The following is a 14,823-nucleotide window of genomic DNA, read 5'->3' as shown; positions in this document are numbered from 1 at the left end:
ACCTAATTCTGGTTCTGCCACAGCTGTGGCGTGCCAAGGTATGGTTAATATTTAGGTCACTGTGCTCCTGCTCCAAATATGTGACACAGTGACACACTGTAGATACCAAAAACTACATCACACGTAAAACTCTGCTGAAGACTAATCCCCAAATCTCCAAACTTCCATGTTAACACGGTGCAGGCACACTTGCCAAAGGAAAACATCTGGATAAACAAGAAGACATTGAGTGCACCTTCATCTGGTGGCTTGATGATCTATAAATAACAACCAATAAGGAGTACAGTTAACAACTGAGACCTAGATTCCACTGTCTGATGGGGTCCCACCAGCTGCAGGTTGGTTCCTTATTCGAAATGTTGCCTTTTATGCTTTTCTATGACAGTAAATTAAATATCTAAATTTTGCGATGCTTCTCTGACATGGGTGCTTCCAAGTGCCCCTTATCAAAAAGGGAAAAAACCAACAAAAAAACCCAAAACAAATGGTGGTAAAACAGCTCACACACAGAATAGGAAAGCTCCTGGAAAACATTTAACTATCCCTTTATAAAGTTTAATTGGCATTGTGATATTTTGTGACGTTTTGGAGATCAGGGGTCAGACTGATTTTGCAGTTGCTCCAAATCCACAGTTTGTTTTTTGCAAGATGGTTTGTTGGAACTTAAAATGACACTGTCTGGTACGGAGCTAATAAATCAAACAATGACATTATATGGAAAAAAAAAAAACAGTTAGATAATAAATACAGCGGTCGTATGCAGCCTAGAATTGGGACACAGCATAAGCCGTTGGATCCTTACTGGATCCTTCAGCACACATCAGGTGCCAGCTACAGGAGGAAATTTATTGAATGAACTGATTGTTTTTGTTTTACTTTTATTCCCTTAGAATTCTTGGTAATGATATATTTATTTACATTTGTTTAAATTAATTTGATATACAAAAGAACTGGGACCCTATCACCTGTATTTCAATTCCTAAAACAGGAAGGAATAGCTGTTACAAAATATAGCTATATGTTACACTTGCTCAAAGTTTTTTTAAGAATCTTAATAAAGTTAATAAATGTCAAATTGAGCCACACCAGGAGCACTTTTGCCATTTTCTGCCTTGTTTTTGTTTTGTTTTTTTACTGAAACCTGCAGGTTTTTGATAACATGCTTTTTGGGCCACATTTCCTCTCATTTAGTGGGTGTGTTGGAGGTTTTAACCAATCAGCAGTGATCTGTATATAACCCATAACTATAAAGGCATTGCAGACAATGAATAGGCTGGGTGTCTGACGAGTCACCATTTCCGTCTGGGAAAAAAAAAAAAATATATATATATATATATCAAACCAATAAATAAAACAACTTTTGCAACGTTTTGTCGGGGCTGCAACTGGCCCAGGAAGCACTCACTCACTCACACACCCGTTACCTCAACAACCGAGGCAAACACCCAACCAGCCGAGCTGGAGGCTACATCAAAATTGTAGGTTTTGCATCCCCAGGCACTCATTTTCGGGCTATATTTACACAGAGGCACAGTGCGTGGCTGCCCATATGCCTTGTAATGGGTCTTGGCAGGCGTGTGGAAGCAAGATCCAGATGTTAAAAATACTTAAGGTTCAAACTGGAGACTTATTCCCGAGACATTTCCTCTGTGTGCAGTGTGCATCTGTACACTACGTATATGTGTGTGTGTGTGTGTGTGTGTGTGTTATATTGACCTGTCTATGACACTCTCTCTGGCCTGGAATTAGCTATAAAAAGATACAGTCTGTCTACAACAGAGAGAAAGAGAGAAAGACTGAAAGAAAGAGGCTGTAAAAAGAAACAGCAGGAGAAAGAGCATTAGCTTGTGAAAAACAAAAGTCTAATGCAATAAGTCTGATCGGTTCCTGTCTTGTTATTGTTTAAAATCACTTATTCACACTTGAATGCATCATCTCCATCTCCAAGCTTTGTAGTTGGAAAATATATCCCTTGGTAAATAAATTAGTCCCCCCTTTTTTTTCTGAATATTTAATGGGAAAATGATTTGTTTCTTTAAAATGTGAGTGAAAATTTTAGATTTAAGATTTTGTAATTATTCCAAGAAAGGACTGAAAGAGATCTGTGAAGAAATCATGACAGCAAAGAGCTTTCCTGTCGCCAGCGTGAGGGGCAACCACGGATGAGATAGGCAGACAGCAAATAAGGTAGGATGATCTTCTTACGTAAGACAGATCAAACAGTGGAATCACATGCGGTGTAGTACATTCAGATAAAGATTTGGCTTGAATACAAAGACATTTTCTGCCACTGAACCACATGCGGGCAATAAAAGGGCGCGTGCTTGGTTTGCAGATATAAAATCCATAAAGGTTTAGGCTGCACCACAGCGCTGCAACGCTTATCTCTAGAGTTAAAGGACACAAATAATATTATATGTAATCTCAAGTTCAAGATTATAACCAGAAAAAAAAAATCCTTCAGTTAAAACTAAAAACAAAACACTACATACCAATACAGTTACCATATAAACTTTGACCGGCTTCTGCTTTAACCTTTTAACTATGAGAAAAATGTCAGGCCCTTCAGCTATGTGCGTCTCTGAGCTGTTTTAGGAAGGGGCAGGTTCAGAGGTGGTAGAGTGAGAAGGAAGGAAGGGCTGAAACTTGCAAAAACTTGACAAGAGCAGCAACAAGCTCACTTTTCTGGAGCAACAAAATGTCATCATATACTGTCAGGTGACACTACTCCAGCCCTGACCACCAATAGGGACACAGATTCAAAATATGTTCTTAGCATCGACAGCAGACTGAGGCTACATGTGGCGCCTATGCTGCTAAATCATTGTTATTGCTCCATGTAAGTCTCCATGCTATTGTGACAATCTTACCCCAGGAAGCTTTGCACCGATTTGTTGGCCACATTAAGATAAAGAAAGTTCCGATTTGGAAGCAACCAGTCGTCATGTTGCTGAACTGCTTTAAAAATAAAACGCAGAGCCAGGCAGAGAGACAACACATGTAATTTGCCTATTGAAACTGATAACAACTTATGTTACCATTAGTGTAATAGCGAGTGAAACATGGGCAGATACTGATCCTGAATGTCTGAAACTTAGGCTACAATATCTGCTTTTTATTTGGTTTGTATTTTTGTCCCACCTGCCTCACCAAAATCTTTGTGTCCAAGCATGTATGCATGTATAACCTATCCCGCTCCAAGTGTATCTAAAGTATTGGCAATAATTTTAATGTTAATGTACAGTGTGAGTGAAACTACCAATGGTAGCAAGTGTGAGAGTTAATGCGACTACCACTGGGTGTCTTTTTCCATTCTCAGGTAAAGGTTAGGCTACAGTTACAACCACTCTCCCTAAAGTCTAACTGACACCTCTGACCGAGTATGCACAGATGCATGTACCCCGGCACACAACTAATGAACCAATCAATAAATAATGAGAAACTGGAAACTTAATACCCCTAAAATACTGCCAGGTTTAAATTTCATTCTTACCTCAGACAGAAAGATGTCCAATATTAAAATTCTAAACTAAAGAGCTAAAAGAAACTATTATTTAGTTTCTTGGTCTCACTGATGAGCTATCCAGGTCTAGACAAACACAAACACGCCCTCTCCCTGGCACCAAATCCTACACTCACATTGGTACCAGCCTGTGACATCACCGCGCTGATGTATCGTTGCTGACTTATCACACAGGGACAAAGTGCCCTTTGACCAGCCACAAGTCCTGCTGACCACAAACACACACATCCAACTTAGTCTCTAAGGGAACCAGGAAGTGTGAGGGTTGTGGAGATTGAGAATAGGGTGCCATAAGAAAGAGAATGAAACAGTACTCGTTTTGCTTGTGCGTGTAAACACCGTCTCTCTAACTGAGCTCGAGAACAAAGAACCATTCTAACAAGCTCAAAGAGACGTAGCCAACACATATGGTTAAGTAGGTGTGTGTCCAGTATAAAAATAAAATAATCACTGCTTTTCTTTTTGTTTCCCCACTCTCACCTATTTTGTGTTGAGGCCGGTACACCCAGTTATCGTCGTCCTCACGCTCGTCTCCGTCTGAGGTGTGAAGGTGACTGTGAGACTGAGAGTACGGGTGGCGGCTGTGAACCACGTTGAGCTCGTTTTGGCTCTGGAAGACGCGTCTGCTCTGGCGGGAGAGGTTGGACACGTTGAGCCAGCTGAGAGCCCGGGAAAGGCCCGCCGGTTTCTCCTTTCGGAATGATGCGGATCTCCTGTCTCCTCTCATTGTCCCTCAGAGAGGTCTTCTTTAAAACTGAGCAAAAAAATAAATAAATCCCCAGCCGTAAATCTTTAGGTCGGTGGGTTGTCCAGATATTCACACTTACTAAACTGTTTCAGACTCTTCAGATTCAACAATAAGCACTGAATTAGTTTCAGCAGGACATTCAGCCATATCCCGCTTTGCTTTCCATTTGCTTAGCGCACTTCCACATCATGACTCTGACCCACACAGCCTCCTCCTTCACTTCATCTCTCTGCCGCAAAAACTTAAATCATCTTCTCCTTTCTTGTCCTCCTTTGTGCCTTAAAACTCCAGGCGTGATTCCCAAACCCAAAGGGGTAATTAAGCAATCCAGCAATCAGGAAAATCACCGCCCTTCCGCGGCGCACACTTCTCTGTGCACAGTCCCCTTTTTCTGTTATGTTCCTCAGTGGTGCATGACAGGGTGGAGAGAGGTTTCCAAATTACCCTACGGTTCTTTTCAGTCTCAGCAAATCAGCGGTTGTTGTTCACGACCATGTGTGCCCCTGAGTGTTGTTATCTCCAGTTGTTAGCACGCGCCAGCTGAGTCGCACCATCTTAGAGCCAGGGCCTGACCAAGGGGTTAAGAGGTCCTGATGAAGTTACTTGCATGCTCACGTGCTGGCATAGGCACACTCACATGTGACACTCCCTTTGCTGGGTGTGCAGCAGAAATGAGCATGCCTGTCGAGTTTTTCCAGAGAATTTACAACCAACTTCTTGCGAATCCTCATTCGTTTTCCTCTCAGTCCTGTTTTGATCCCTTTTCCGCAAATATTACCGTCACTAGTGGTTGAGGAAAAGGCGTGCTAAGCAAAGGCTGTGATAAAAGGTCCCAGTGTTGACCAAGCTCTGGCTCTCCAATCAGCTGATCTACACCAGTGATAAAGCAAGAATTGGGAAGGCAAGCCCACACCTGCTTATCGCACCCAGGTGAGTTAAAAAGAAAGGGTATGCTGATGAGGATTGCCCAGACTCCACTCTTCGGGACTCCTGAAGTCCTGCAAGTGCGTGACTACTAGAGTTGACACAACTAGAGTTGTGCTGTGAGTATAGGGTTAAGGTTACACCCAACCCTTCACACATGAAGCTGAAATACGAGTCAGCCCGTCCCTTCTTCCTTATTCCCTGCCTCTCTTCTTTCTGTTTTCTGCGCTCCCTGATCGCTGCTCCGCCCCGCCATTCATTTACTGGCATGGCAACCACTCATCACACCCTCCTTATGTCCTTTCCTACCTCCTAAACACCTTTTTTCCACCCCACATACGCTTCTATTTACATTCCCTGTTATCAATATCCCACAGGTTCTTTCATTTTGAACACAAAACAGCTTTAACCCCAGCCTCAGCAGTACTAACCCTTAACTACTGTTGGGAAACATGCAGTGTGTGAGGAACACAAAGGCCCTCAGGGATAAAAACATGTATGTAGGGGGGGTGGAGCCTTCCCACCTGAGTGTAAAAGCATAGGGAGCACAATACCACTAAGGTGTGACAAAAAACTGAATGAGTGAGTACACAAACACACGTAGGCCTGGCTGAGAAACCTCATCAACCATTCTCACCTTCTTGTTTACCCCAGAAAAGGTGGTAAATTAGAGGATCGTCAGATCGTCAAGACAAAGATCTGGCACTGTAAGGTTTTTTTTTATGGATCCATTACGCTACTGAAAGACAATTCCAGATCTGTGACTGCGATGTGGTGCAAGCTTAGACTTAAACCCTTATTGCTCTCTCAGGTCCCCGACCTCATTTGAGGTTCCCCTTAGAGAGAAAATCTACTACGTCGGCACTTGTTTGTGCACAAAGCCCAAAGCTCATTTCCAAGCCTAGCTTGGAATATACAAATATAGGCAATCAAGTACACACTACAGATATATTTTTGAAGACCTTCGGTCACAGTGGTGAGACATAAAGCCATAAACCCTTTAATATTTAACCAGCATTACTCTACTGTGCAGCAGCGATCAATAAGACGTCAATAAAGTGGGACAACAAAGTAGGTTTTATTACAACAGAGGGAATGATGTAGGGGGATAAGGACATAACTAATAGTTAACCTGGTGCTTTGTGACCTTGACCTGTAAAACAGCAGCAAATTATAATCACTCAATCCTTGAGTTGAAGTAAAAGTTTCAGCCCGACGTGTAAAAAGATTTTTTCTTTCCTTCCCTAAGAAATCACAAGAAAAGAAACCAACGTGTGGTCACAGCAAGTGAACATTTCACCACCAAAATCTAAACTTTGGTGGCAAATTTGAAGGAATTTCTTTAAGGTTGTCAAGAGACATTACAGTCACAAGAACACGATTAACGGACAACTCAAACACAGAGCATCTGGCTGCATTCAGGATTAATTTATTTTCTTTTTTGAGGAAGTGAAGCTTAATAACATGACCCATAAATGGAGTCAAAATTTCATCACAGGTCACCGTTGTGATTCAAACCCCCCCCCTCATTTATATTTAATGAAGTGCACATGAAGGAGATAAAGCACTGACGATAATCAGTATATTAAACTGCAGATTATAGACAAGTGGACATTCAGCATCTTCAGCTTGGTGGCGTGTCACCAAAAGAAGAGCGTAAACATCTCTGACTGCGTAGAAGCAGAAGCACAGCTTTCACGTGTCTAATCCATTAAAACCTTGATAATGTACACAATTAAATTTGAATAGAGTGACATAGAGAAGATGTTTTTTCCAGCTATGATCAAGGTTATTATAGTTAACTAAAACTGGATGTGAAAACATATTTTGCTTAACTATAAATCAAATACAGACCATTTTCTTCCCTGTTGTTGGCATTAAATACAAAACACATTTTAAGCAGGCTTTAATCTTTCATCAGAGACATTAAAGGCTCCAAAAAGAGTGTCACGTTACCTCAGAATGTAAACACGATTATACCATCAGAGCCGTGTGTCAGTGATTAGCTTTGAAAACGATGCAGACTCTAAACACACTGGTGTTTAAACAGGAAACCATGGGTCACTAATGTCATGTTGGGACACTCCTATCAGACGTGACAAGAGAGGACAAGAGGAAAAGCAAACAAAAATCCAGACAGTGAAGAAGTACAGGGCAATTAAGGCTAAATTACTCTAAATCTTATCAGAGTATTGACTGGATTCACACATTCCTGCATCAAAAAGACAAGCGGTACAGTTAGAGCTGACCAGGTGGGAAAAGGAACAAAAAGAAAGAGACTGAATGGATATAACTATGTACTCTGATAAGATTTTAAATGTATAGATTTTAAATATAAACACACGCTGCCACTGCTTGTGTCCCACAGACATAAAGCTGGGACATGAGGGCCAACCTGTTTGTCAGGTAACCCAATCACACATTAGTGCCTGGGTATACCTGACATTGATACACACTCACCAAACAAAAGGTAAATACAGCAGATAAAGAAGCCGAGCTGGAAAAAAGTAGCATTTAGCGCATCCAGCAGTGCACAACTATCTTATAAAAGCCTCACTCAGTGTTTCTGCCAAGTTTCAAATCCCAGTATGTGCAGTTTCACAGTGTGTGCTTCTCAGCGGTAACACATTCACACAGGCAGTTAAACACAGGGGTTCAGCTCCACCACAGAGGAAGGCTTTTATTACACCAGAGCACCCCACATTTACTGGGACAGTTGGTGCCTTTGCGCATGTGTGTGTTTGTTTGTAAAAGACCACTTTTGGGCAACAAATTCTAAACTGTACGGTTTGACACCAGCTGATTAAAGTCGTATTTCTGGAAGGCATTTGTTTCCCCAATTTGGTTCGACTGCAGTCACATTCAGTGTTTAGGAAATCTGCTTTACATTATGGTACATCCACAGGACGGTAATGTAAGTAAAGGAAAGCATGCTTGACTTCTATGTGCATGCGTGTGTTATATACTGTATGTTCTATATAAAGTTCCTCCTGGAGGTGTTGGAATCTTGCACACACAAGTGTCAGATTTACACCTGATGAAACTCAATTACAGCAAGAATATATTTACACCTGCAACTTACAGGAAGATCCGCCCACTTTTCAAAAATTTCTACCTAAAGAGACGTCATTACTTATCTGTTGATTGTCTTCTTTGTAAACAGGTGTTATTACATCATTTTGGATTTACACAATAATACTGTTAAGAGTTATGGGAGGTTGAAAGGCTGGTGTGTGAGAAAGACATTAATCATAAACGTTGGCCACCCCGATACGACACCTACGCAACACCTACACAGATAAGTCATACTCAATGTTCGTGCTTTGCTCCTTCTGGCAAAAACTGCATATTAAGAAATCACGACTGATAAAGGCAACCACAAACAAACCGCAGGCACACAGGGAACACGGGACAGGGAGTAAAGTGATTAACTCATGTGATAATAGACTACTAGGGAAGGAAAATGTGAGTCACACAGTATAAAGTGTCCTCTCAGGTTAGCTGCTAAGCAACTTCAGACCTCCAGGGGGAGAGGTAGGCCAGGCCTGGACACCCAGCAGCAGCCCACCACTAGAGGGCTGCTGCTGGGCTTCCAGACCTGGCCCAGGCCTAGCAACAGCCCTCTAGTGGTGGTCTGCTGGACCTCTGGAGCATTGAAGTCCACTACCATGCTTTTTTTGTTGTTGTTTCATATAATCTGCATCACAATATTCATCAGTTTCCATGAAATATGGTGCAGTTTTTTGTTTTCTTTTTTAAGATTAAGTAGTTGATTCCTTCAGAATGAACTGGCTTAAATCATTTGGAAAATAATTTTTTTGATTTTTTTTGATGAAAAACGACAAACATCGTGTGTGCTTTCGGTGGGAATCCAGTTACTTTGTGCTAAATAACAGTAGGTTTCGCTCTGGAGAGGATGGAGGAAAAAGGATTTTTTGAGACATCATTTTTGGATCTTCTAGCAGATAAAAATAATCATCTATTATCTGAGAAAAGAGGAGATTAATCAGTCGTAAAGATGATCAGCTGTTGCACTCTCAATAGTATGTCTGTCTTTTTGAAAACATTTTATTTGACACCCTATTTGTCACACTTCACACTGCATCTGGACACTTTTACACAGGCATAACTTACTGCAGAACTTGTTTAAATCTATTAGAAACTGTGAAACTTATGATTTCCCACAAATTGGGGGGGGAAAGCCTGCTGCCTCACACATTTAATCACGTGAAACAAAGCTTGCTTTCTTTTCTGCAGCCTATATTGTGTGCAATTACCACTTCAGGCCACAGGAGGAGGCCATCAGACTGAAATTACTTTAACCCCTAAAACAAACGTTTAGCTGCAGGTCAGAGGAGCCTTGGCACTTCATCCAAAGGTTAAATCGTCCAGAAAATGTTGTATGTTTATGTGTCAGTTCATTTTTGTACGTGCCTAACAATTTACAATCAGATGACAGTCAGTAAACAACACTATCACAAGGCCTGGAGGGAATAAAGCATGTTTGTGTATTTATGGTTGCGCGTGCCTTTAAAGATAGCGATCTTTAATCAAGGATAACACAGCTATTTCAACAGTTTTTTCAAACATTATACAGTTTTTGGTCTCTATGGAATAAGTCTTTGATGACACACACACACAAAAAAGCCCTACATACACACACTCAAGTTTTTGTTGAGTTTTTCCAAGATTAAACTCTCTCAAACCTTTGGAGTCAACTTTTGTCACTTCCCCCTGGAAGAAGACAAATCCCACATCCCGCTGCCCACGTGCTCCATCATTCCACAGTCCAATTTTCCAGCTGAAAGTACTTGTATACTGTCATTGTTGTGTGTGTCTGTGTGTTATACTGTGCTCCTGAATTCTCTTACTTCTTGGTAAAAAAGTTGCAGGCTTAACTAGGAGCACCATTCTTCTGCGGCCCTCCCGTGTCGGCCCATCACCGTGTCTAAGACTCATGTGCGAGTGCAGATTATCCATAGAGATAAAGGCAAAAGCGCAAAGCAGGTAATGACCTCTGACCTCTCACCCCTGAACCCGAAGCAGCAGCTGCTGACTCAACACTCTTAAAAGTGTGCTTGTAAGTCTGCCTGTGCGCTCTAGCATATGCACACACGCACCGTGTGAGCAAATACACCATCACTGGGACAAAGAACAAGGAAGCTCAGACTGGGTGTGCATCCGAGCCACATCTGTGAAGCAGATAAATTCAGCATGAGAGGCTGCATCGAGTTCAACGATATGTCTACAGGCTCCCTGTGCTCATGCCGCAGATTTACGAGGTGAAAGGCTTTGTTTCTGTTCATCTTTCTGACCGAACAGTCTGAAGCGAACAAAGAAAGGCAAAAGAGCAAACAGGAAAGGAGAGGGGGCCGACGAGGTGATACTTTAGCATGAAAAGAATAAAAAGGAGTGGCACCAGAGCTTACAAGACAAATGAACTCCGGTAATCTGAGTAGGGCATTCACACACTCAAGCACAGACAGACACACACACACTGCGTCCAGTGGTTGAAAGGGAGAAAGGGTGCGGTCGACTGTGCATTCCTGATCAGTCATGCCTGAGCAGAGAAGTGAGTCCAGCAGACCTGGGGCCAGATGTGGTTTGCATATGCATTGTATTTTTCATGCAGAATATGGAATTTGCAAAACTGTGCACAGATGGTGAATTCCAAAGGAGAAGAACTGGTGTGTTAGTGATATCTGAACAACTCCAGCTGAAATCTGAATACCTTAAAGATATGTCTTTCTCTAGTACACTGTGACATCGAAAATCTGGCACGAAGCACGTTTCTAGTCCAAAAACTGTTCCCTGACGCACTCCTGAACCGCAGGGCAGCATGTTTGTCATTGCTACAGTAATTAAAATCAGCTTGGGTAAAGTTGAAATGTGGTTGAACCAGATTTGAAACGTAACAGGTAGGACTGTGCTCGTTGGAGAGAGCGTGTGTTTGGGCTCATGTTTTTTTCCCCTTAAACTCAAGTGGTGACAGCAATTTCACAACAGCTGTTTAAAAGGGAAGCACCCGTCACGACAGAACAATGTTCAGTTTATTACCACAAGCTGATACATGAATCTTAAATGAAACTTAAATACTGTAAGTATGCCAACATGTATATACGCATATAGGAAAGTAAGAGCGAAACATACAGGGGAGAAAACAATGCCATCATGAACCGTCAAAATAGCAGTTCCCGAAACGACTGCTTAAGGCGACCATATAGTTGCTCAACTGATCGTATAGGGGTTACCAAATGTGCCGTCACCACAACCCCATCGCTATTTAGGGGTCGCTATCTTCTCATGCGCCATGAGGAGAGTGTTGTTGCAATTTTTTGTTGTGCTAAAAATAAAAATGAATTGAAAATTGACTATCCTGTCATCTTTCTCTTTTCCTCCTGCCTGGCAGCTTCAAATCCATCCTACATTTAAAGCCCCTACTCTCATCTCTACTCTCCTACCTTTCCTTCTCCCTCACTGCCTCCTAACATGCCTTCCCCCTTTCCTGTTCCTTTTAAACAACAGTAGCACAGTTTCCACTGGCACCCCATTGATCAACAGCACTGTAGGCAATCATTAACCAAGACCAACCAATCCTGTATGGAAATATTACTCTTTTCTATCCGTATGTTTGATAGAAAAGAATAACAGCAGTGTCAGCAGTGCATCTCCCGCGACTTCACAAGACCTGCTGCACTTTTAAATATTCTCCAATTGCCTTAGGAGTTTGAAATTGACGACAGCTGGACTTCTTTCAGTTTGTGGAGACTTTTTGCCCCTCGTCCAAGAGGGTTCTTCGGTTCTTAAACCACTGGAAGTCCCAGGTAATGAACCCTTGGTGCAGATGGTCTTGAGGTTCGCTAATCCACTACTTGTCATCACATAAGCCAAGGTGTGAAAAAAAGGTGTGGGTCATTACTACAACTGAGACCACCAGGTAAAACCTCTATGAGACACAGGACCACCCCACTATCAGGTGAGATATTGAGGTCACCTGAGGCAAGGTCTGAGTAGGGGTTGAAATGACTGGGAAGGAATCTCAAGACTGTAGGTGGACTGTAGACTGTAGGTGGACTGTAGACTGTAGGTGGCCGGTAGCTGGCGTCGTAAGCAACAAACTCTGTTCAACACTCATCATTCATAACTAAGGTAGACAACCTCCTTTAGTCCTTACAAACCGTCTGTCTCCTTGGTCCAAAATGTGAGCAGATGTTCCCACAGTTCCAGATGTACTGCTGAGTCTTGTCCCGTTGAGGTGGCTTTCCTGTGTTGTGCTATGCACTTGAGGAGTCGCCGTTTGGTTTCTTCTGTGCACTGCACCTAATACACCATGTTGTTTAGTTTGTTTTGGGGTATTTTGTCTTTGGGATGAACCAGTTTTTGTCTAAGGGTGTTGCTACGTCTGAATCTCCTGTATATTTAATTTTAATTTCAAAGTTGATCTGTCTAGCTGGGCTATTAATTAAGGAAATATGAACCATATGAATGTCACTTTTAAAATAAATGCAGTTTCTTTATTAGACACTTTGTTTTAGTGCCAATCTCAGTGATTCCTTTTGTCATTTGTAGTGATCTTGAAATGGAAAAAAACTGGGTAGGGACAATGACGAAAATATTCTAATGTTCATCATATTTGAATATTAACTAGTGCAACAAATCATTTACTCTAGACTTCAGTAGTATTAAAGTACAACGATTTTGAGCTGTCCTCCCAAAAGAGGAATGTCAAAAATAAAAGGGTCAGAGCTGGATATTTAGTCAGAGGCAAAGTTCAGCTCATCTGCTGACAGCCAATCTGGCAACCCACCAGGATTCCAGTCTGGCAAGACGCCCATCAAACCCCACTGGGACCTGCTCACTACAGGTGACGCAGACCACTGCTGAAACTGCTGTCTTTGTGTGTGTGTGTGTGTGTGTGTGCGTGTGTGTGTGTGCGCGAGAGGGAGAAGGTGTGAGTTAAAAACAGCACAGCAGATAATTACGCCATGTGTTTACATATATAAAGCCTTTTTAACAAGCACAAAAGTGGAACACCGTGAGAGGAAAACTCTAATAAAAGCCAGGATGTGTGAAATAGCAGTAGCAGCAGACTCGCAGCTCAGCCATTCAAGCGCGTGTGTGGCCCTCACCCACAACAAGACGTGTACGTGTGTGAGTGTGTGTGTGTGTGTGTGTGTGTGTGTATACAGAAACGCATATGAGCTGCAGCTCTTCCAGAGACACTCAGCGGTGGCATTAACGCTGATTTAGAGGGGAGGGCGATGTGGAGGGATAAAAGAAGACATAAAAGTAGAAAAGAAAGACAGATGAGGGTTAGATGATAAAGAAAAGAGATGGAAAGATAAACAGACAGAGAGAGAGTATGAGATTTAGACAGAGGATGAAAGACAGAAAGACTGAGAGGCAGAATTATGCTGATTAAGCAGACGGTAGGCCGACCGTTATCATGACAATAGAGGCTGACTCTGGGTCTGGCTTTTTGCCCTCTACAGCTGTGAGCTGTCTGACACACACACACACACACACACACACACCCACACCCACAGAGGGAGGCAAAAATGTTCGTTATTCTGAGCTCATCCCTCTTATCCAGGCTCGTAGCAATACATCAACCCGACGCAAACCTCCTCTAAACGCTGGACTGGGACCAGCTTTAATTTAGCGACAACACACACGCACACATTTGCACAGATTCTAGTCTGCAACCTCTTTTCACGCTGGCTTTACTTTCCTTACTCCTGATCCAAGTACAGCTCCCTAAGCAAGCCATCCTGTTAGACATGGATTTAAGAGCAGAATCCAGATCAGCAGTTGCCGGCCAGAACTGCTTGCTGCTCTGCCTTCCAGCCGTTACACGCCGCCGTCTTAAGGCAATTTAGAGACAAGCCATGGAGGAAATGGGGAGGACACACACGCAGTCACACAATAGATCGATTCAAAAATAGAGCGTCCGAGTTGAATACACCCACACAGAGTAATATAAACAAAGAGAGAGTTCATTTTTGCTGTGCTATGATTAACCATCCAACACAGTACGGCTGTCAAAAACAAACACACCAATCAGAAAAAGAGTTTCGCAAAGATATTCCTCCCACGGGCTGTCACAAGTTTCAGAGCGGAGTCCCATCTGGCTACCCTCTACTTCTCCCTCCTTCCTTCCTTCTTCTCCATCTGTCTTTCTCTGGCTCTCCTCATCCTTTTTGTGTCATCTTCCTCTGTCTCAGGCTCATCTTCCCTCCTCAGCTTGCTTTTCTTTGTTTGTCCATCTCAAATCTCTCTGAAGCATTCCAGAAATCACTCAACATTTTTCCAGCACCCCCACCACCCCATTTCTCTAGACCTCTCTCCACCTTATCATACCTTCACTCTTTTCTTAAACACAGTGGCTCTTTGTGTTTCTCCACCAAGGGGGTTGGGTGGAACACAAACTCTCAGCCCACCTTGGACTCAAAGCCAAAGGCCACTGCTGGTCGCGGCCACCCACCCGTAGCACACCGCTGCAGCAGGGACTTTCCCTCTATGTGTGTGCGTCTGTGTGCAGCTGTGAGCATGTCTTACCGGTGAAAATATGCATCTGCATCCAGACGTCCATAAGTCTGGGTATGTGTTTGCCGGTGTCTTCTCTGTT

The 14,823-nt window shown here is 42.6% G+C and overlaps 1 protein-coding gene across 5 annotated transcripts in view; it reads right to left on the bottom strand.

Moving 5' to 3' along the window:
* nhsl1b (NHS-like 1b) overlaps positions 1-14,823 on the bottom strand; it is a 108,776-nt gene that overhangs the window by 60,196 nt on the left and 33,757 nt on the right. The window contains exon 1 of one of the 5 annotated variants that reach the window (XM_076873860.1): positions 4,004-4,852. The exons of 3 other annotated variants lie outside the window; for them this stretch is intronic. In XM_076873860.1, coding sequence (XP_076729975.1) covers positions 4,004-4,250 — 247 coding nt within the window. In that variant the 5' untranslated portion in view covers positions 4,251-4,852. Of the gene's footprint in view, positions 1-4,003; positions 4,853-14,823 lie in introns of those variants that run through there. One more of the 5 variants, XM_012916589.5, reaches the window with a different exon arrangement.

This window comes from Maylandia zebra, linkage group LG15, assembly GCF_041146795.1.
Source record: "Maylandia zebra isolate NMK-2024a linkage group LG15, Mzebra_GT3a, whole genome shotgun sequence".
NCBI classification, from domain to species: Eukaryota; Metazoa; Chordata; class Actinopteri; order Cichliformes; family Cichlidae; genus Maylandia; species Maylandia zebra.
Note: the sequence above shows the minus strand (reverse complement) of the source record. Positions and strands in the feature narration are given on the sequence as shown.